The sequence below is a fragment of the Cladophialophora psammophila genome (genome assembly GCF_000585535.1).
Source record: "Cladophialophora psammophila CBS 110553 chromosome Unknown aczJe-supercont1.3, whole genome shotgun sequence".
Taxonomy (NCBI): Eukaryota; Fungi; Ascomycota; class Eurotiomycetes; order Chaetothyriales; family Herpotrichiellaceae; genus Cladophialophora; species Cladophialophora psammophila.
Window position 1 is genome coordinate 291,396 of NW_006912924.1, and position 21,952 is coordinate 313,347.

The following is a 21,952-nucleotide window of genomic DNA, read 5'->3' on the forward strand; positions in this document are numbered from 1 at the left end:
GTGAGAGCAAGGGAATTAGAGTCGGGAGCAGGATGTCTGAGGGAAGGTTCCGTACGGTTGCGGCGCAAGGGAGGTCGGGAGGTCAGGTCTGGTGGTACTGTGGTAGTTTCTGGTCAAAGATGCTGGATGCTGGTTCAGTTAGGTTTGGGTTGGTCAAGTGGTGCTGCTGGCGGCGCTGTGAGTCGCTGTTGACTATGGCTCTGGTCGCGCTGAAGCGGCGCCTGATGAGTGCTAACCAGCTAACGCTGCAAACTCTCGACAAGCTATGCAGCAGGCTAGGCTCCGTCGAGCACAGCGTGAGTGGATGCAAGCGTAGAGGCAAGGAGGACTGAGATGCAGGATGGGAGGGCGCAATGGTGGGAACAAGTGGCAGAATCCTGTGTCTAGGTGAGTCTCCTGCAGCAATCCAGTGCTGTTGTGGTTAGCCCGCTCTTGCCCACCAAAGCCCAGCCATGTCTTGGGTGCGCAAGCTCTGTTCTTCATGATTAACTCACTCTCCCCTTGCTTCCCCCCCCCCTCCCCATCAACTTTCTCAACTCGGGGGTTCGCAGCATTCGGCAGGCCGCAGCGCAGGCTCCGCGCCCCTGCAGCATGCCGAAAATTGAAGAAGCCTTTTCGCCCGTCAATCTCAGGGTTGCATGAGCGAGCGCAGAAGCAAACACCTACCTACCCAGGTACCTCGAGGACCTCGTAGCTTTGGGATTTTTGATAGAGCGAGTGGAGGCGTTGGCCGGGCAGCCCGCAAATCAGCGAACTTGCCGTCGGGGGCGCTGAAGATCGAGTGGGAAGCAAATGGGGAGCCCGAATGCCGTGTTGCGGGCTCAACGAGCCGCCGAATCAGGAGCGGTAGGCTGCCCAAGCTTCGAAAAGTGCCGGCTGTGACGCTTCGCCATTTCGCCATCTCGCCCAATTGCCCAACCACCCTCAGCATCTCACATCTCAATCACAACTGCCTCGTGGCCGGGCGTCCAACAACTGCGTTGCGAATAAATGGACCCCCCTTTCCGTGTCGCAGCCTTGTCTGTTGCCACTGGCCCCGAATCAACTCAACGCAACTCGCCTTGCCAATGTCAGCGGACGGCAGTCGAGTGCGAGGGGCACTTTCAATCTGGAGGTGAAATTGCGAAGTGAACCTCGCGAGGAGGACTTCTCCGAAGACAACAAAGCCCTCAACTCCCCCGCTGCTGGTGGTGCTGGTGGTGCTGGTGGTGGCATCATGAGCCTTCCGCCCTCGCTGTCTTCCTCCTCTGCCCACCGCTACTCTCGCACAGTCTTTCGCGCGACGGACCGTTCTTATATAGACGTCTTTGCTGTCGCTCTGACCGCTCTTTGTTGCGAGCCTCGGATCTGCCAAAACGCGCCAACGCAACAATGACGGAAGTTGGGCAGATGTGCAGAGCCACGTTGCGCCCTACGAGAGCACTGCTCCCACTGGCCTCGGGAAGCTAAACATATATTCGCCTCACTTTTTAGTGAGCAGTTACATGCATTCATCGTTACGCTAGTCTCGTCATCTTAGCTCTTGCTGCATCAAATCGCCGTCAGGTGCTGTCCTTTGTCCCGCTCACGGCATCTAACCGGCTCCTGGCCTTGACGAACAAGAGTCCGTTCAAAAGGCTGATCGCGAGAAATTAGGTTCGTTTTCCTTCCAGTCTCGCCATTACACGTGGCAGTGTTTCTTCGTGTTGATCTGGCCTGGTCCAGGAGAAAGAGGAATTTCATTTACCCATTTCCGATCTGAGGGCAAGTCTCGAGCGATTTCCAACCCGCAACCCACCCTACCCCTGCCCTCCCACGACATGCGTCCCCAAGGTCTCTAAGGCGAACCACAGCCGCCCCGATTCGGAAGCCAATCATGGTGGTGGCAATCAAAGACATGTAAAGGCGTCGTTGACGAGGGACGAGATCGATTTCTCAATGGAGAACCTGTGTGCTGTGACCCCTGGGGGTATTCGCGAGAAGCATTTGCTGTCCACGGTCCTGAAACACGCTCTTACCCTTGAGAGATGTTTCACCTTGGATCATGCGCAGCGGCTGTGGGCATCGCGCTCGAGCGACAAGATCAAGAAGGCAAATGCACATTGCCCATAGTCTGGATGCGGATGACCGATATCGACCAGGCGAAGGTACGTCGTGAGCACTCGACGCTTTTTGGTGAGCGTGATGTCTCTTCCCGGACTAGGATCATCCTGAATATCGTCTCCAGCAGAATATAAACCATTGACAGCACATTGCATTCCGCCCACAAATAACAGGGTAAAGGTAGCTAAATCTGCGAAGGGCTCTCATATGGTGACTGACAGTCCTGCTACGTTGATTCGATTTTCCTATCACTGGATACTGTGATGGAAATCATGTTGATCTTGATTAAACAGCAGGGGTGGCCGTTGAATCAGCCCTGCTCCCAACCTCGTGATGATGGGACGGCAACGCGAGACTTCGTGTGGTGTGCATTTCGTTCCTGTGAGACTGACCAGGTGCGATTAAAATGGACCAACCTAGCAACTCTCACAGGGCCTGCTCGTGCCAGCTCGGAGAGGCATTGGGACTATTCAACTCTTAGGAATCAGGACTAAGAACGCTACATATTTCCAAGTCGGGCACTGTAGTTGGCTCCGACCTCTTTAATCTACACCTACTCACCACTTGCTCCCGACTATTAGCTTTCCTGGCTGACCGTAGAGGAGGATGTTTGTTTGACTCAGTTGGTAACGTAAACTAAACATTTCACACCCGTTCTCAAGATACTGGCGTACGACAAATAGCAGCAGAGCATCAGCATCAGTGGCACTTCTACGCCCTGCAGGCGATGTGTCCAGTGACGCTACTCGGTACATACTTTTGGGATGGTGTATGGGGGGTATACTGACTTCCAGTGAGCTCTAGTGTCTCCTAGGTAGACCAAAAAGCAATTACAGACAGCTTCTCCAACTTGCTATTGCAACACTGACCAGAGACAGGCCAAATATCTTTTCTCGATTTCTTGTACGAGCGTATTTAATCAATGGGACCTAGCGAGCTAGCAAGGCTGCACGCCAGACTCGGATGGGACCCGCTGAGCCGCCAAGCTGAACTGAGGATTACACAGCCACCACAGCCACAGGTCAAAAATGGCTTGGCCATGACCTGTCAAGTGGTAGATGCTCAGGTCTGAAAATGGACGGGGAATTCGGAGTGGTCACTTTGGGTCAAAGCATACATGGCCATAATTTACCTCTGATCACCTTTTGTTTGAGCACGGGAGACTGATCGGGATGTCGCACTCCACGCATAATCCTCCCATTGTGGTAGTGAATACTGCCAGCGACAGACAACAAGTACCATTGAGGGACTACCTGAACGCACGAGTCGCGCCGTTCTTAAAGAAGGCCATCACGCAAAGCTTGGATGCCGAGTACGTGTTCCATAGTCAATGATGGGCCGAGAAGAATAACATGCTTTGCCTGCATAGGCAAGGGATTTCTGCGCCGAACATTCATGCTGATTCGCGTTTTGCGCAACAGAGCAGAATTCCCTCTCCAGTGGCTAGGAGAATGTCTCATCCATCAGTCGATCCTCTACGAAGGCAACCCGGACCGGACGAATATTCGCGAAAGATTCCTCTATAAGTTTGAAGACCCCAAACCACAAGAGCCCGCAGACGTAGCGGCTGCCACACCAGCTGCAGCACCGCCAGCTGAACCTCCGCATCGTTCACCGTCCGCGCAACCAGAGCAAACACCTATGACACAACCAGAGCAAACGCCAGTGCCGGAACCAGAGCAAATGCCCGTGCCACAACAAGAGCCTACCGAACTACAGTCCGAGGTTACCATGAACGAAGCGAGCGACACTGTGGCAGAACAGCCGCAACCCCCGCAAGCAGCTGAAGAGGAGACTGCGCCGCAACCCGTACCCGCTACAGTAGAGCCTGCTGTTAATGGAGTCAAGGAGGGAGAAGAAGAGGCAGCGAGAGCAGGAGACGCATCAAAAGATGCTGATACTGACATGGGAGGGACATCATGATAAGAAAAAAGGACGTTCACACTCAAGCCTTTGGGGAGTGCATAATGCCGGCGTTTATAAGTGAGTTGGCATTGGGGGGTGGCTCGGTCGCTTTGGTCCGGGATCCAAAATTTGATACCCTCCGGCTATTTGTCTGGGTTCCAAGGGAGAATCTGGCATTGTACGTATGGTAAAAGGAAAAATATTTCGATTTCATTGGGAAAGAAGAGGCACGAGCATTGTGGGTCGTGCGTGGCCGCTTCATGCCTCGAGCAACGAAAGACCAAGACGCCATCATAAACCGCACAATCACAATATTCCGTCATTCATATCGCAGTATCCGTCACGAGGAAATAACCACGTCCTACCTGCTTCAGCTTATTAGTCTCGATTCCTGAACGACGAGTGGAAATACGGCAGCCGGGGTGAGGGAGTGATAGTTCAGAAGTCCATTTAGATCATCGAAGAGAACCCTGCTGGGCTTCCCTCCTGACATAAGAGGTACCAGAAATTATGAAGAATTCGTAGTGTTTGTCATCATGCAAGGTTGTAGAAACAATTATGAGATCGACTCCATGACATACCTGCAAGCACTCGCGGCCACTGGTGAGGCTGTCTCGTGCACTGTCTCTTTAAATACGCATCATACCCGACTTCAGGAGATAACGGCGGCCACATCCAGAGACAAACCCTGGATTCGAGGGGTGGCGATATTGGTGGTCAGGAAAGAGTCCAAGTCAACCCTGCAAGATTCGAGATTTTGTAGTTCAAAGTTCAGTAAGAGCGCTGGAAGCTCCCCAAATTTTCAAGTACACGCCAAGATTTCACGCTTCTTGGCGGACCCACCACACAACTCCGACCCAGCGCATCTGGAAACCAGCACCATACGACTTTTCTTCAAATCAGACATTCCCTCTTCCATTGCGCCAATTCCCACGCAACAGCCATCATGGGTCGTCTTCACAGCAAAGGCAAAGGCATCAGCGCCTCAGCGATCCCGTACTCGCGCTCCGTCCCCACCTGGTTCAAATCTACTCCCGAGACCGTGGTCGACAACATCTGCAAACTCGCCAGGAAGGGTGCTACGCCGTCGCAGATTGGTGTTGTGTTGAGGGATAGCCATGGTGTTGCGCAAGTCAAAGTCGTCACTGGTTAGCTCCCTCCACCCTTATTTTGTTCTCGAAGGGTGTGCCGGTGTTTGCGTGACAGCGGCTGACTGATTTTGTGGTTTGCAGGTAACAAGATTCTGAGAATTCTGAAATCGAACGGTACGCACACGCCTCAATTAACCTCGGTGTGAGAGATGAAGAAGCGGAGGGGAAAAAGAAACAAAAAAGAGACGAGCAAGAAGCTGCTTCAAATCTTCACCACCACCCTATGGAACAAATTCTCGGCGCTGCCTCTGATATTGGTCCTGTGAGACTGACAGAGTGACTTTACACAGGTCTTGCACCAGAAATCCCCGAAGACCTTTACTTCTTGATCAAAAAGGTGGGCATTACCCAAACTCAGCCTCGAACATGCCATATGATGTTTCATTGTAGCTGACCTGGGTTATTGTGATCCGCAGGCTGTCGCCGTCCGCAAACACCTCGAGCGCAACCGCAAGGACAAGGACTCCAAATTTCGGCTCATTCTGATTGAATCGAGAATTCACCGCCTGAGCAGATACTACAAGACTGTTGGTGTTTTACAACCGAACTGGAAATACGAGAGCGCCACGGCAAGCACTATGGTGGCGTAGTCAGTCCGGTGGAGACGGAGATCCCACAAATGGAACGCAAACTATCGAGAAGGAATTCAAAGCTCCAGGTGTGTGCAGACAAGAATCTTCGGCCGGTCAGAGTGTATTACCGATCATGCTAGGGCGCCTGGATCGGTGCCGTATGCCACCTTATTTTTGAGAGGCTGCGGAAAAGCGAAGACATGATACGAGCAAGAGAGCCTCGGATCCGGGCCGTTCTGTATCAGAGCTCGTTGCGAATAGAGCAATAGAGCCGATGCCGGATCTAGCGTGATAGACTTGGCATCAAATGCATGGTCCCTGACCTGGTCATCTGTTTGTTTCAGCCTGTTTCTCTCATAAAACCGTAGATGATAGCCTTTGAAGGCTCTAACTAGAAGAAGGTATGTCACTGTGCTTCCTATTACATTCAGATAGTCGTGATTCGTCAAACGCAACATCTTGGCGGCAACAATGATATCTGAGAAGTGACGATTGATGTTATTGGGGTCAGAAGAACGGGAATACCAGTAAAGCCACAGTGCAAGAAGCCGCAACCTTCACCAGACAATGCAATTCGATTTTGAACAGGACCAAACCATACAAGGTGCTCACAATGCAGAACCGCTCCTGATGGTCCGGGGCCGTGATACATGCAGTTGAACACAGTAGCCGGGACATTGTTTAGCTGCAAATGTACATATTGTTTTCAGGCAATGCTGATAGAATGCGCCAAACCCCTGGGTATCTTAGAATGCACCAAAAAAGAACGCCTCCCGTGATGCCGCTGAGCAGTAAATCAAGGAACCGCCGTGACGGAAATCGAGCCCTAACCGCCCTGACTGACACCCCCTGTTTGCTGCAGGGCGGTGATTTGTCTGCGTAGATCGAGCCAGAAATCTTTGCCACTGGCCATGGCTCCAGCTTCAACCATATTAACAGTCATCATCTCTTGTACGGGATGCTACTCACGCTTCACACCCCACGGGCTCTGGGGAGTTGTTGTTTGTGATTTGATGTCCGACTTGTAGAGAGGTGCTTTGGCCTCGTAGCCTTGCTTCAACATCGCCTCGACCACGTCTGAGTTGAACCCTGCGATGGGGACATGGTCATCTTGTGGCGAGACAGTATTTGGGGTTGTCAAAGGTCCATTCTGGAGGTTGTCGGAGGACCTGCTCAGGTTTGAGCCTCCCCTTCCACCTCTTCTGTTTTGATGCGTATTGGAGCTGCCATCTCGAGATGCTGCAGACGCGGAAGTGGACTGTCGGTGCTGGTTGGAGTGCGCACCTCGGGGATCGATTCCTCGGCGTCCGGGGCGGTTTCTAATATTGCAAGTCATCTTGTAAGCATATAACCACAAATGGGCACATTACAAGAAGTTGGAGACTTGACGATTGACGAGATATGCACTTACTCTTCACTGGTATTCATCGAGGGTTAGAGGCAGAAAACGAAATGAGTGAATCGTGACTGCCAGTGTTCGTAGAGATGGCGAGTTCAAGATGCACTGAGCAATCGCATCGCACAGATACGGCGCCAAGCCCAAAGTAGATCCACACTTTCGATCCTGCAAGTCGCGCTTAACCGAATCGACGGGGGATCGCCATCTAGAAGCGACGACACTCAAAAAGCACCACAACACATTGTGGCTACAGGACACTCTCTAGAGCATCTTTTACTGCTTGTTCTTGACCGCTCTACGAGCTTTCCCACCTGTGGTCCGATCTGCGCCGTACTAAGCAGACTGAATGGCATCCCACGTACAGGAAAACGATCCAAAGTCCACCTGCGCCTCCTAGTCAAGGGTTGACCACAACCAGTCGCGTCGACCGCCAGCCAGCTGTGCTGGCAGGATGGGCCCTCTGAGGTCTACGCAGGCAAGAACACGCCCGCGCAGAGAAGTCAAAAAGGTATCAAAAGACTTCAACCACTCGGACGAAGAAGATCTCGCAGATTTCCAGGACGCAGAACCTCCCTCGAAACGCATCCGCACGTCGCGCAGAGCCCCGCCTTCACTCAAGTGGACACCCGGAGGTCGAGGGGGCGGTGGCAGACATGTTGATAATGAGAGCACCCCTTCGACTACGAGAACACCTAACGCAGACGAAGAGTACGCGCTTCCCCGGACTCGCACGAGACAAAGCCGCAACCCCAAAAAGACGATGGTATCTACGCCGCGATATTCGGCCAGAAGTAGAAACAGAGGCGGCACGCGGCCGCGATACAGTACAGCAGCCGCGGCCTCTGCAGCAGTGACACATGGAGACGGGTACAAGCCTCGAGAAGAGCGCGGCTGGGAAGAGTTTCACCCCGATCTAGACCTTGACGCGGACTTTGTGGTGTTGCCCTCGGAAGAGATAGACGGTCTTGTCAAGAAACCCACACCCGATGCGTGTAGCCAAGGTACCCTGACGCCGACGGAGGGCGAAAGCCTTGCGCTCGGGGCTTCCACGCCTTTCAAGAGGCGACCTGGAAGACCCCATCGCACCCAGAACTCGATGGTCAACGCCCTTCTGACACCCGAAGCTCCCAAATTTGTACCTATGCCAGGACCAAATCCGCGAGAACGCCTCACCTTGCCCAAACCCTCATATCGAGAACTCGATCCGTTCCTGTCTTACGAACTGAATAAGGACATTGCGCAAGTCGATTTCGTGGACAAGTCTATGGCAAATGTTGGATACCAAGAGAGCGAAATCTTCCTGCGGCCGGAGAGGACGCTCATTAGACAAATGGAAGGTTCTGCGGAAGAAGACCTCGATCTCAGTCCAGACCTTATGACACACGGAGAGAATTCTGCCATTGGTAGTACTGGGGTTGGACGGGTCGAGTATGACATGGACGAACAGGATGTCAAGTGGCTGGAGGCTTTCAATAAAGGGAGGACCAAAGACGGCGTCCAGACCATAAAACCTGCAATATTTGAGATTACCATGACCAAAATCGAAAAGGAGTGGCATGCTTTGGAAAAGAGGATACCGAAGCCCAATCCCAAGGCACCTCAGACGCAGCGTCCACGATCGAGCTCCGCCGCCGCAGTCAACGGCGAGCCTGCGGGTGAAGAGCCCGACAGCAAATGCGCAATATGCGACGACGGTGACTGTGAGAATGCCAATGCTATAGTGTTCTGTGACGGCTGTGACCTTGCAGTACACCAAGAGTGCTACGGTGTACCATATATTCCCGAAGGGCAGTGGCTATGCAGGAAATGCCAACTTGTGGGGAATTCTCGACCGAGCTGCATTTTCTGCCCGAACGAGGGTGGTGCTTTCAAACAAACCAATAATTCGAAATGGGCTCATCTCTTTTGTGCCATCTGGATTCCAGAAGTCACAATCGGCAACCCATCCTTGATGGAGCCTATTACCGATGTTGAAAAGGTGCCCACAAGTCGGTGGAGACTCGTCTGCTACATCTGTAAGCAGGAGATGGGGGCGAGCATTCAATGCAGTGACGGCCGCTGTTATGAGCCTTTTCATCTGACTTGTGCCCGCCAAGCAGGCCTCTTTTTGCAAATGAAAACTGGAGGCGGCCAGAATACTCTAATGGAACCGTCACAGCTCAAGGCGTACTGCCACAAACATACTCCTGGTGACTGGAAACGTCAGCACCACACCGACAAAGCCTATGAAGAGGCAGTGAAGTACTTCAAAGAACACTTTCGCGGACAAATATGGGCAGATAGCCGTGCATCTGCCTTGGCGATTCATGATATCAATGAATCGCCCGCCGCAGATAGAGGCCATCTGAAGGTGACTCTGACTAACAAGAAGGGACAAAAGCAGAAAACTGTCTGGCGACTTCCTTCAGGTGCTCCTGTCATCCCCGAGGTAATTCTGAAATCTATCGAGGAATCCCTGGTAAGGTTCACAGTGCAGAAGAAAAAGGAATACGTTTCAGAGATCTGCAAATACTGGACCCTGAAACGCGAAGCTCGTCGGGGTGCCGCCCTTCTAAAGCGACTACAGTTGCAGATGGATACATTCAGCTCCTTTGAGGTGACGCGCCGCGATTACAAGGCTCAAGGTGCAGCCGGCCGTGCGAGGCTGGACCGACGGATTGAATTCGCTGAGAAGTTAGCGAAGGATATGGACAGAATCGTGCAGATATCCACCTTGATCAAAGAACGCGAAGCGGCAAAACTGCAAGAAGCTCGCCTGTTGAAGGACGTCGTTGACATCGTTTACTTCCCTGTTCCACATCTTCTAGAGCCGATTATCGAGAAAGCGCTCAAGTAAGTCTACCTATCCGGTATATTGGCTTTTATGCTAACATGGTCCAGACTTGATAGAGGTCTCTTCCGAACCGGTCTGCTCGAATTGCAGGCCAAAGTTCTCCGGAAAGAGCACACCTCAGTTGCAAGCTTTTCCAATGATATGCTGCTGGTGATCAATTCGCAATTTGGCAACAGCGCAGGAAGTATCTCAGAATTAATTTCCTTGGTCAGCGGCCGTGCTGAAGACATGAAACCCGAAGATCGGGATCGGCGTACACTTGCACGACGAATAGTCAAGGGCATTGAACCACTTATCGACGATGCCACTCGCAAAGAAGCTGAATTGCATGGCAGACCATATGCTGAACAGATTAGAGAGATGGATGAAGCACTCCTGTCGAGACGTGGCTCTTTGGCACAGTCCGTGGAAATTCCTGTCATTGATTCCATCGAACTGAAACACGAGGTCGGGATCGCTAGTCCCGCCGACGGTGATGTTGAGATTGTTGACATTACAACTACCATGCAAGAGTCGCCCCGCATGGAGGAAAAGGTCAAGACCTTGGAACCGCCTGCTGCGCAAGCCGACATGATCAAGAACGGCGGCCTTGAGATGGAATCCCACCTGGTCTCAGCCAGTACGCCGCCCGCATCAACGAACGGGTTTAGGCAGGAACCACATACGAATGGAATTGCAACGGCGGAGCCAGTACAACAAGTGGAGCCACCTACGCCTCCAATGAGTTTGGAAGGTCACTCTCAAACTCTCCAGTCTGAAGGTGGCATTCCTTGGTACGTTACCCAGTTTGATCCAGAAGGCACGACCATTTTCGAAGAACGCTGGACGGGACCCGAAGTACTACGTGAAATGAGTGAAGAGTTGAGTGAGATGGATGAAGATGAGCTCCAAGGACTAGGTGCAAGCGATGACATTATCGGAGACACCGATGGTGCTGTAATCGGTGATAGGACAGGCTCAAAGATTGAGGAGGCTACAGCCAGGAAGAGGATATTGAGGAGTAAACGAAGCAAGAACTCCGATTGGGGTGCCAGGTCCTTCCGGAATAGAAGATGAGAAATACAAGAAGGATCCCTATTGGATTGGATGCCTCAGCTTCGATTACAGCGTCCCCATTCTTGGGCGACACCCTCAGCGTAACTGAGTAGCTGTAGTATTCAATAGCACATTTACATTTTTCAAGATTCTGAACATAAGAGCCATTTCTAGCTAAGCGAAAGGCTGTTGCCTTGGTAAGGCTGTGGGGATAAGGCTGAGGCGAGTCATATTGCGACGGACTTCGGATGAATGCTTCGCCGTTTCCGAGATGCTTGGCGATTGGTGGCTGCAACTCTCCCTTGGCGCCGAGTGCGCGTGTCCTCTGGCGATTTTTTTGCTTTCGCCTCACTCACCATTGCAGCCTTACAAACAACCCACCGCCGCCAGCAGCCATCAACTCCTTTCATCTCAAGGGAGATTTCTTTTCATCTATCGACCAGCTCTGGCCTTGCCCGATTCCTTGATCCTTTTGAAACTGTCACTAGGCCTACAAGACTAGGTCCTCAGTCAGATCGACTCCATCCTCCCTTGCTAACTCCCTTTCTCTCAATCTGACAACATGGCCGACTTCGACGACTCTGCCGCTCGCTACGAAGGTACGCTATACAGCTATGGGACGACTCCTGAAAGTATCTCTAACCCATTTTCTTTCTAGACGACCGCGGTTATGCAGGTCGCGACCGATCTGCTTCACCTCGCGGAGATCGTGATGACCGCAACCGTAGTCGATCCCCAAATGGCCGTGACAGAGCGTAAGCCTTATTTCCCTCCGCGTTTCCCAAAGCATGCTGACCATTTCCCCTCTAGACCGCCGCCCCCTGACACTCGCATGAAAGATGCTGATGATGATGCTCTCAACAATGGCTCAAATCTCTTCGTCACTGGAATTCACCCTCGTCTCACAGAAGCCGATGTCTCCCGCCTCTTCGAGAAGTATGGTGACGTCGAAAGCTGCTCGATCATGCTCGACCCACATACCAAAGAATCTCGTGGATTCGGATTCGTCAAGATGGTCTCAAACGAGCAAGCGGAGGCTGCTAAGGAAGGCTTACAAGGCGAGGTCGTTGAAGGTCGCGTCTTGAGCATCGAGAAGGCTCGCCGCGCGCGGCCTCGTACTCCGACCCCAGGAAAATACTTCGGGCCTCCCAAGCGTGGTGAGTAGGGTTTCAACACTAGACACAATGTGCTGACCTTGAACAGGTGACTTCCGTGGCCCACCTCGTGGAGGCTACCGCGACCGCTATGACGATCGTCGAGGGGGATTTTCAGGGCGCCGTGACGATTACCGTGGCAACGATTATCGCGGTGACTATCGCGGTGACTACCGTGGTGGTTCGCGATATGACGACTATGACAGACGCGGCTACGGAGGTGGCAGACGCGACCGAGAGGAAGGTTACGGCGGCCGCGGCATTGACCGATACGAGAGCAGACGCGAAGAGGGGTATGGCGGTGGCGCGCGTGGAGACCGACGTGGCTACTACGACCGCAACGAAGATCGTAGCTACCCTCCCGCTACGCGCGACGACCCCCCTCGTGAGTACACAGGTAGTCGAGAGTATGCTCGTGAAGATCGTTATGCAAGCAGGTAAGCGGACGGACGCGAGGGGTCTCGGCTGCTGCCCCATTCCCTTCACACCATTTGTGGAATTCCGGCCCTCAAGACATGGAATCCGATTCCCTCCATGTATTTGAAATATGCACTCTGCTAGCTGCGGCTACAAAAACGTCAACCTGTTGTTTCGAGTCAGAATGGTAAATGGTCGACTTCATTCGGCGCAGCGGGATCACGGTTATGGACTGGGGCAACGGCAACAAAAGCAAAGCCACAGTTGCTCTTTATTGACGACTTGGGTGTCGACATGTATCACAACGATTTCGGCTGGGGCTTTCTTTCTCGTACTCGACTGATTCATCATAATCTTGTTGCGACAGTCATTCAGCATATTTTTCCTTCAACGCACCTTGCTTCAGCCTCGATAGTTCGCCTTTTCCGCCAAAGAATCGGCGTCAAGATCCGACTCACATGCTTGCCTTACGCAAATTGCAATCCAAATAAACCAAGAAAGATGACTCGCCCTGCCGCCGTACGTATACGGCATGATTTACACGCCAGTAGTTTCACCCAACAAGTCTAACCGTTCTCCGTCAACTCTGCGTCGTCATTGCGCCAGGCCACTACCGCATTCAAGCTGTGGTTGTCTCGGCAGTCAACGGCACAGACCATCGGCTGCCAGAACGACCCTTCGTCGACATGTAAACATCGTCCGTCCTCACCGCACACGCCCAACGAGCTGTTTGCTGCGAACAGGTAAGTCTAACACGACAGCTGCCAGATCTTTTGAGAGGAGATTATCATGTCCAGCACAGGTAGTCGATCACATTTACCCGCCAGAACCGATAAATAACTGACGCAAAGTCGAACTTCCTGCAAACCGAGGATACAACGCAATGCGAACGCTTGTGTTGCTCTCGGTTTCCGCCGCTGTCGCAGAGCTGACACATTCTGCGTGAAGCGCATTATGATACCTTGGTCACCGCCTCATGCTCCACGATGACCTTAGCATGACAGAATGTGATGTGAAACCGCTGACCCTTGCGATCATGTGCCATGGAGAGAGCGATGGCTCTCAGCGCCGTCAGGTAAGGCGTAGCCGTCAAGCACCACACGACCATCAAACAGGGCCAGAACGGGATTTGTTATTCCATGAGTTATGGTATTCAGAGTGCCCATCTGATCCCATGCAGGTTTGCAGTTGGACCAGCACAACCAGGATTGGTGCTAGGCTGTCCTATATCTTCCTGTGTGCCGTGCAGGCTTTCTTGGCCACAACCAGGTACACCTTCAGATCAAGCAGCGAATTATTTGCTGGTATTGCATCATTACAGGCACAGGTCATCACCTTGATAGCTCAATGAGCAATTCCACCTCTACAAAATGAACTTATCCAAGTGTGGGCTTCGTCCCTTTCAGCTCCAGTAACGAACTAGTCCTACGGACGTCCCCAGCTTCAAGCAAAGCTTCAAACAGTCATTCGCGGTGGCCTCAATAATTACTTGCACTACCAGCCATGTTGGTGAATACTCCGTTGTCTCTCGCATCAACGCTCTTTGATTACCTTTGTCACCATGCTGGAAAGCCAAAGAGGGAAAGAGCCAGAGTTCAAAATCGATAGTTTTACTGTCGAGTGTTTAGCAGACGTACAAAACAGGAAAAATTGCTGATTGGGCCTGGGACATTGCGGATTAGTGCAAGGCGAGAAGCCGTGTGTGAGGTATGGCATCAATGCGAAATGTCCCGATTTGTTTCTATCACGCATTATGCATTAACTAGCCTGACTTTGCATGGGAAGACTGCATTGGCTATTGGACGAGAAGGTGAGGAAGCAGCAGTATCACAATGTGAGCGCGTCAAGGAGTGTGATGATTGGGCGCGATGCAAGGCGGACGCTCGGACCATCAGGACAATGCTGGGCGAATAGGGACGACAACTCCCTCCGACCAGCCCAAGTCTCGACTCGTCTCTGCGTTTCAACATGTATATCTAACCGCCCATCCGACCGCTCTGTCGACCCGGCTTTTTCTTCTCTTCATCCACACATTGATTGTCTGGCATTCCTTATTCCGCGTCAGTTTCCTTACAACCTAGATTTGGCTGGTCCAATTCTATATTTACATTTATCGTGCTCGACTGCTGTTATTGCATACACTGCTCCGCTAACCATATCTACGTCCTTTTATTACATCGTCAAACGCCCCGCTGCAATCTGTTGAACAGATTCAAAGACACAATCCGTCTACAACTTCATATCAAATACATCAATTTTTATAATCAAACAAGACACATCACCATGCTTGCCTCACGCGCCGCAAAGCCAAAGTTGTCCTTGAGCATCTCCACCTCGACTGCTCAAGCAACCAGACCAACATTGTCCCTCAAGTCTCCCATGACCCCATTGAGATCACCTCTGAAGTCACCTATCTCACCGTCACCCGTCAGCCCAACTGCACGAAACACCCGACTTAACCAGCGAGGCTACTCGACGATGCAACAGCCAACGTATTCATATGTCAACACCAGCTCATCAAGAAGCATCTTGAAGAAGTCTCCTTCTAAGACCGCCACGCAACGGCGCCAATTGTCCTTCTCTGACACCCCTGTCGTATACAGTGTGACACCAATCGAGGAGGAGGGCTACTATGGCTCTCACGTCAAGATGTCGAAGGACGAGCGACGATGGGTCCGGAGGTGAGGGACATTGTTGTCGGGCAAAATTCTTGTTTGATATTTAGCGATTTGGTATGTTATTGACCTTTTTCCACAGCGAGGGATAGGTCGCCGACCAATGACTCTTGACGATGTACCATTTGGATGTAACGCATCGGTTCGTCTCGCACGAAGCCTCGAGGAGGGCCAACCAAAAAAATTTAATAGCAGAATCACAGAAGAGTTAAAGCGGGAAAACTACAGTCTTTTTACCTGACACTCTCAAGAATAGTCAAATATATGACCATGTCTTGATCTATATTCGTCTTGCGTAGCTTTCTTCTCACAGCTCTACGGAGACGAGTCTCTCCATGGTATCTTAGTGCCTTGATCCGACATGTGGTATAGGTGGAAGCAACCTTTCCATCTTACGTCTCGGATAGGAGAAGACACAGACGCACTGGCGAACATTCCTCCGCACGAGAATACCAACTCTGTCCTATATCATTACCGGCTCCATCTCCAAACGGCAGCAACCAACCAACTCGTCTCAGCGTAACTGGTGCCACAGTGAGCAGTCAAAATAACCAGCCGAGGCGTGGTTGGCATGCAAATCATCGCTGCTAATCTGCCATGGCTAAATATAGGACCCGCAAGAGATTAAGCGCCTGGTAAGCGACCCCGAGTTTCATATCCTCCAACCTCAGACCAGAATCTCCGAACCACGCAGTGTGTCTTCTTGTGCTGAATCAAGAAGGCATGTATGGCAATTGTCTGCTCGATTCAAGAGCCGAGCGGTGCGCTGTCGTGGTGACCCCTTCCCTGTCGGTGTATGTTGGATTTCAAGCCCAGTTCGTGTCAATCAACTCCTCCATGAAATTGATGCTCGGCGGCTATCTTTTTACTTCAGATACCACCGTACGCCATGGTCTCCACCCGACCAATCTGCATGACTAGAGCGATCAAGATGCTGGCCTTCTGGGGCATCAAAAGTTTCCGCTACTGGTCCGTGTGCTTGGTGTGTCCAAAAATTCCCGAAACCGCCAGACTTCTGCCGCCTCTTAACAAGGTGGTCCATGTCTGCCAGCGGCTAGTGAGATTCGCTTGATCGACAGCCGCCCTGTGCTCTGCTACGAGTGGACCGCTTGAGCCTGAGAGGTAGGGTTCGTGCCAAATATATTTTCTGCAACTACATTGGCATGATCCACCGCTATATGGCCCCAAATTGAGCTCGAGTTTCACTTATTCCTCAAAGATGGATCCGCCAATGGTGAGCACGACTTGGTTCCCCATGGATATACACCTCTTGCATCTCCCCGAGGCGCCGTTGCACGGTATGCGCCTGGAAGCTGATTCTCTTGCACTTTACTTATGAAACCCGGTGGCTCGACACCTGAGGCGTTGGGTCTCGCGTCTCTTTCAATCTGAGATTGACGCCCGTGTGTTTGAGAATTTCCTTCGAGGTTGTTTGCGCTGGACGCAATTGTTCATAAGAGGGGTGGTCGGGCTCGAGTTATCCAGGCATACACCATTTCATGCCATCCAGTCTGAGACTTGCTGCTCCTATTCAGCTCGATCGTTTTCTTTTCTGTACGCTCGCTCCTCCTCCACCCTCTTAATCATAATCCGGATCTTTTCCTTTTGTTCCCGCAGCCAGTCCAGCGACCGCGGCCTCGACTGATCGGCCGGCGCATGAAAAGAAGGAATGCCAAAGCAGCCAACCATAGCCCGCCGAGTTCAACGACCAGCTCCCTACAACCTACGAACATCAACGACCATGGTGACCAGCATGCCCCCGACCATGACTCCATGGAATCCCCCTCAGATGCACAGCCTGCATTACCCAGATCATAGCCTACAATATGGTCAACAACAAATGATGCCCACCTATCTACAACCCGTCCCTAATTCCATGCCTCCTGTTCCCCATCTCCAGAGGGAAGCGGTTCCACGTCCAGGGCAAAGTGCTCCCTGGAATCCCGAGGACGACAATGTTCTCTTGGACGCCAAGGGTCGGGGATTGTCTTGGGAAGAGATCCACCGACGCTACTTCCCCAACAAATCGGCCAACGCATGTCGAAAGAGACACGAGCGGGTGCTGGCCAAGATGCGCGACTCTGATTGGGATGAGGCAAGGATCCAGAGGGTGACGGATGCGTACAACCGGCACCGTCATTCGATATGGCAACCTCTGTGTAAGGAGCTGGGAGAGTCGATGTCCGATGTTGAGAAAGTGGTATGTATAGATTCATCAACCCACATCATGTGGCGTCAAGCTAATCCACCCTCTGCCATAGATGTTTCAACAAGGGCTTCGAAACTTGAGGAACCCTTCTCGTTCCTCCGGTCATGGCCGAACCAGATCACGAGCAAGTTCTGGTCAAGGGGGTGCGAGTGAGTATGAGCGTGGTTCATCCTTCGACGAACAATACGATCATACCGACGATAGTGGAATCAGTCTTGGGAACAATGTACATAGTCGACGGGCTAGTGAGATAACGGCTGGTTTATCCACCGAGAGTCTCCCTTCTGTCAATCGCCTCCTCTCCGAGACCGGATATGGGTACACAGTATGAGCGTGGGTAAAGATCGGAATGGACTGGAACTAAAAACGGTGGAAAATTGCTTGACGGGAGGATATCTAACGACGCAACGACCTGGGTCTGGCTTCCATCTGGCGCAATGCAATGAACGGCGCGCATGCTGTGTATTATTGTAGCATATTCATGTACTTCCACAGGGTTTGAAGACAAATGGGAGGGCTTTAAGGAAGGATTCTAGGAAAGACATAGGGTCATAGGGTAGGACTATATCGCCATTTATGATGAATCTTTTTTTATCCTCTTTCTTTGTCTTTGTATTAAAGTCATGTGTCTCGGAATGTACCATGGCGCGAGGCTGTGCACGCTTGGGACATAAATTGTTCCACCGGAGCTTCGTTCGGCTCGCGGAGTTCTATACCGAGCTCTAGACCAGATTCAGTAAGGCGCCAGATTGTTCCTGAACCGGGATTTCCTATAGCGGCTAGCGTACGGCTAAATCGACAGCGAGACAAAAGCTCCAAATTTTTGTTTAATTTTGTGCTCCGAAACTGCGGTTTGAGCGCGAGAAAGGGTCAGACAGGGTCACGCATCACCGCCTCTCCCAAAAGCAATTTCTTGTTTCCCTCTTGCTCCTATCCCGTATTTTCCTGAGTGTGTTCACCGTAGCATTCTCCACTGTCATTGTGACGGCTCTTTGACGGCTCCTTCACTTCATTTTCTTATTTTTACTTTTAATTGTCATTTCGTGCTCGACCCGCGACTGACCTCCTGGACCTCATTTTGAACACCAGCATTTCATCCACCAGCCGCTATCTTCGTCGCCCGACAGAGTCCTACGTTATTCTAGACCATGGCGACCGTCAAGGAAGCCGTAAAAGAGTCCCTACTGGGTTCGACGGCTCCTTCAAGCTTATCCACGGAGTCGCGCATGACTTTTTTGAGACACTCAAACAAAGATCAAGATGGAGAGCTTTACATGAATGAGGAGGATTTTATCAATGCCATCGCGCCTCCAGAAGAAGACTATGTGAGTCTGGTCCCTGCCCGTCACATGTCGCACTCGATCCGTCTGTTATGCATGTCGGTTGTCTGCCAACCCACAAACTAACTAACGCGCTCCTGTCGCAGCACAAAATTAAACGGGAACAATATGGCATCCTCTTCGGTGTCGCCGACCGTCATAAGCGCGGGAAAATCACCATGTCAGAATGGGCCGCCTTTGACAACCTCCTGGCCAAGTCCGATGCAGAGTATGAAATCGCATTCCGATTGTTCGATGAAGATGGCACAGGTTCAATCAAGTCAGACACCTTCCAGAAGATCTACGAGCAAAACAGAGGCCAAGAAAGTATCCCCTTCGACTTCAACTCAGAGTGGGCTTCACTGTACATTGGTGGGAAAAAAAAGAGGCATGAAATGACCTACCCGCAGTTTGCGCAGATGATGCGTGGTCTGCAGGGTGAGCGCATTCGACAAGCCTTCCATTTGTATGACAAGGATAAGGATGGGTACATTGACCCGAAGGATTTCGAGCGAATCATTCGGGCAACTGCAGGACATAAGTTGTCCGACCATCTACTGGAGCACCTCCCAACCTTGTGCAATATCTCATCAGGAACAAAGATCTCATACGCAAACGTCCGCGCCTTTCAGAACGTCATCCGTGAAATGGATCTTCTCGACCTCATCATCCGCAATGCGACATCAAAGTCCCCGGACGGCAGGATCGACCGCACAGATTTCCTCAATGAAGCCGCCCGGTTGACGCGATTTTCTCTCTACACTCCCATGGAGGCCGATATCTTGTTCCACTTTGCCGGCCTCGACTCACCTTCGGGACGCTTGAGTCTGGATGACTTCGCCAAGGTGTTGGATGCGAGCTATCAAACAGCCGGTGCAAAGTTGAACGCAGTGGCCGAAGTTGCCGACCGGGCCATGTCCAAATCCCAACAATTTCTTCGCAGCTTGCTCGAGTCTGCACATCACTTCGGTCTTGGTTCCATTGCTGGTGCATTTGGTGCTTTCATGGTCTATCCGATCGATCTGGTCAAGACTCGTATGCAAAACCAGCGGAGCACGCGTCCCGGTGAACGACTTTACGAAAACTCAATCGACTGTGCGCGCAAGGTAATACGAAATGAGGGCATCCGTGGATTGTACTCGGGTGTTTTGCCTCAGTTGGTCGGGGTTGCTCCGGAAAAGGCCATCAAGCTCACGGTGAACGATCTCGTGCGAGGACGATTTACAGACAAACAGACTGGCAAGATCCAGCTCTGGGCGGAGATTTTCGCTGGTGGTTCGGCAGGGGCTTGTCAAGTGGTAAGTCCAGAATTCGGGACCTTTTTGATCCTATGGTTTGGGGTGCGAGGCACTGACGGTGCATTCCACACAATAGGTCTTTACCAACCCGCTCGAAATCGTCAAAATCCGTCTACAGGTTCAAGGCGAATTGGCCAAGAAATCCGATGCGGTCCCAAAACGTAGCGCGATGTGGATTGTTCGAAATCTCGGTATCCTGGGTCTGTACAAAGGTGTAACAGCCTGCTTGCTGCGCGACGTCCCTTTCTCGGCCATCTATTTCCCCACGTACAGTCATCTCAAGAGAGATTTCTTTGGCGAATCACCCACCAAGTCATTGGGCGTAGTGCAGCTTCTGACTGCCGGTGCCATTGCTGGTATGCCAGCCGCTTATCTGACGACCCCTTGCGATGTGATCAAAACTCGACTGCAGGTGGAAGCCCGTAAAGGAGAAGCAACCTACAACGGTCTTGGAGATTGCGCACGCAAGATCCTCAAGGAAGAAGGCTTCAAAGCGTTTTTCAAGGGCGGCCCTGCACGTATCCTCCGTTCATCACCGCAATTCGGCTTCACACTGGCTGCGTACGAAGTCTTATCGACGCTACTCCCATTCCCTGGCTCCGAAGAGGCAGACAAAGTCAAGTTGCATGGCGGTGTCACGGGCGTGGCCGGCAGAGTGGAACCGGGCGTAGGCCTTAGAGAGGCAAAGGCCCCGTTGCCCTACCTGCGGAGTCGCAACGCGTTGAAGATCCTGCTCGACCTGGACGTTAACTTCGGCCGGGTCAAGCCGAGTAAAGAAGCTGGGAGCCTGATGCAGCAACATGCCATGGCAGCAGCAGCGAGCAAAGAAGCCGTCCAGAAGGGCGTTGGCTGGTTCGGGAGGAAATTGTAACAAAAGGTGAGAAAAAGGAGAAGGCACTGGCCTTCCTCCCTCGCCCCTCGCCGTCGGCCAGAATTCCTTTTTCTTGGTGGGAGAAACGAATTGTGATAAACGGGGATTGGATTGGTGATATTCCCCCTCTCCTTTCTCTCTCTCTCTCTCTCTTATCTTTCTATTTCCTCTCCTCTTGCATGCTTGCACGCATGCACGCAACAATTGGGATATGTACACGAGGGGGCGTCATTGACATAAGCATGCATGTGGTTGTGTTTTTTTTTTTTTTTTTTGTTTTGTCTTGTTTGTTTGCCAGCGAGCGCACGGGCGGTTTCCTGGGGCTAGGTGGGAGTTGAGAGCATAGCGCAGCGCAGCATGGCATAGCATGGCACATTGTGCAGCGCAGCACTGATGGGGCTGCGGGGATGACTAGAAGTGTACTCTATGTACAACATGGACCTAGAATTTAGAGCTCTAGAGCAGCAAAGAAAGAAAGAACCACAAGAAGACTTTAGACTAGCTGGCCAGGTACATAGCTGTGAAGCTAGACAGCTTACGAGGTACTACATAGGCAGGCTGATAGATAGGGTTCATAACACAATTCAAGGAAAAAGGCGAAGAAAGCGAGAAGAGTTGTAAGTCTTATATCATATTATATCGTTGACTTTTTACCACTGCATAAACTAACCGACTAGCAAACCCACCAACTTACCAACCTATTACCAACAAGTCCTCCTTCGTACATACGATAATGTAAAGTAAACATTCCATATCGGTGATTACCGAGTATTGTATCCAGTAACCCCCAATCCCCGTCTCCGTTCCCTGCCCTTAGTCCGCAGAGGATACTAGCACACACGCACACACACGTATGCATATGCATATGTACGCAGTAGTACCCACAAGACCTACCTAGCTAGGTAGGTAGGTAGATAGGCACCCAGGCGATTAAGAATTAAGACGACCACTGTGACTGCGGGTCCTCGGTGAATCTATACCAAGGTCTAACCTACAACAATACCCCGTGATGCTCCGTGATGCTCCGTGATG

At 51.7% G+C, this 21,952-nt stretch overlaps 8 protein-coding genes across 8 annotated transcripts; 7 read left to right on the forward strand and 1 right to left on the reverse strand.

Annotated features, from left to right (window-relative positions):
- Nucleotides 1-3,254: 3,254 nt before the first annotated feature.
- Nucleotides 3,255-4,005, forward strand: A1O5_02291 (uncharacterized protein; the record flags this gene model as incomplete). The annotated part of the gene is made up of 2 exons (XM_007742907.1): nt 3,255-3,394; nt 3,504-4,005. The coding sequence occupies 2 exons, from the start codon at nt 3,255-3,257 to the stop codon at nt 4,003-4,005; spliced, it is 642 nt and encodes a 213-aa protein (XP_007741097.1).
- A 928-nt stretch (nt 4,006-4,933) lies between these two features.
- Nucleotides 4,934-5,728, forward strand: A1O5_02292 (40S ribosomal protein S13; the record flags this gene model as incomplete). Its single annotated transcript, XM_007742908.1, has 4 exons — nt 4,934-5,135; nt 5,220-5,252; nt 5,429-5,475; nt 5,555-5,728. The coding sequence occupies 4 exons, from the start codon at nt 4,934-4,936 to the stop codon at nt 5,726-5,728; spliced, it is 456 nt and encodes a 151-aa protein (XP_007741098.1).
- A 943-nt stretch (nt 5,729-6,671) lies between these two features.
- On the reverse strand, nt 6,672-7,046 carry A1O5_02293 (uncharacterized protein; the record flags this gene model as incomplete). The annotated part of the gene is made up of 1 exon (XM_007742909.1): nt 6,672-7,046. One exon carries the CDS (start codon nt 7,044-7,046, stop codon nt 6,672-6,674), a length of 375 nt encoding a protein of 124 aa, XP_007741099.1.
- Nucleotides 7,047-7,560: 514 nt separating this feature from the next.
- Nucleotides 7,561-10,998, forward strand: A1O5_02294 (uncharacterized protein; the record flags this gene model as incomplete). Its single annotated transcript, XM_007742910.1, has 2 exons — nt 7,561-9,941; nt 9,990-10,998. The coding sequence occupies 2 exons, from the start codon at nt 7,561-7,563 to the stop codon at nt 10,996-10,998; spliced, it is 3,390 nt and encodes a 1,129-aa protein (XP_007741100.1).
- Nucleotides 10,999-11,539: 541 nt separating this feature from the next.
- On the forward strand, nt 11,540-12,572 carry A1O5_02295 (uncharacterized protein; the record flags this gene model as incomplete). Its single annotated transcript, XM_007742911.1, has 4 exons — nt 11,540-11,576; nt 11,636-11,732; nt 11,788-12,134; nt 12,181-12,572. The coding sequence occupies 4 exons, from the start codon at nt 11,540-11,542 to the stop codon at nt 12,570-12,572; spliced, it is 873 nt and encodes a 290-aa protein (XP_007741101.1).
- A 2,259-nt stretch (nt 12,573-14,831) lies between these two features.
- On the forward strand, nt 14,832-15,233 carry A1O5_02296 (uncharacterized protein; the record flags this gene model as incomplete). The annotated part of the gene is made up of 1 exon (XM_007742912.1): nt 14,832-15,233. One exon carries the CDS (start codon nt 14,832-14,834, stop codon nt 15,231-15,233), a length of 402 nt encoding a protein of 133 aa, XP_007741102.1.
- A 1,755-nt stretch (nt 15,234-16,988) lies between these two features.
- A1O5_02297 (uncharacterized protein) lies at nt 16,989-17,763 on the forward strand (the record flags this gene model as incomplete). Its single annotated transcript, XM_007742913.1, has 2 exons — nt 16,989-17,423; nt 17,485-17,763. The coding sequence occupies 2 exons, from the start codon at nt 16,989-16,991 to the stop codon at nt 17,761-17,763; spliced, it is 714 nt and encodes a 237-aa protein (XP_007741103.1).
- An 817-nt stretch (nt 17,764-18,580) lies between these two features.
- A1O5_02298 (uncharacterized protein) lies at nt 18,581-20,920 on the forward strand (the record flags this gene model as incomplete). The annotated part of the gene is made up of 3 exons (XM_007742914.1): nt 18,581-18,757; nt 18,859-20,049; nt 20,126-20,920. 3 exons carry the CDS (start codon nt 18,581-18,583, stop codon nt 20,918-20,920), a joined length of 2,163 nt encoding a protein of 720 aa, XP_007741104.1.
- Nucleotides 20,921-21,952: the final 1,032 nt, after the last annotated feature.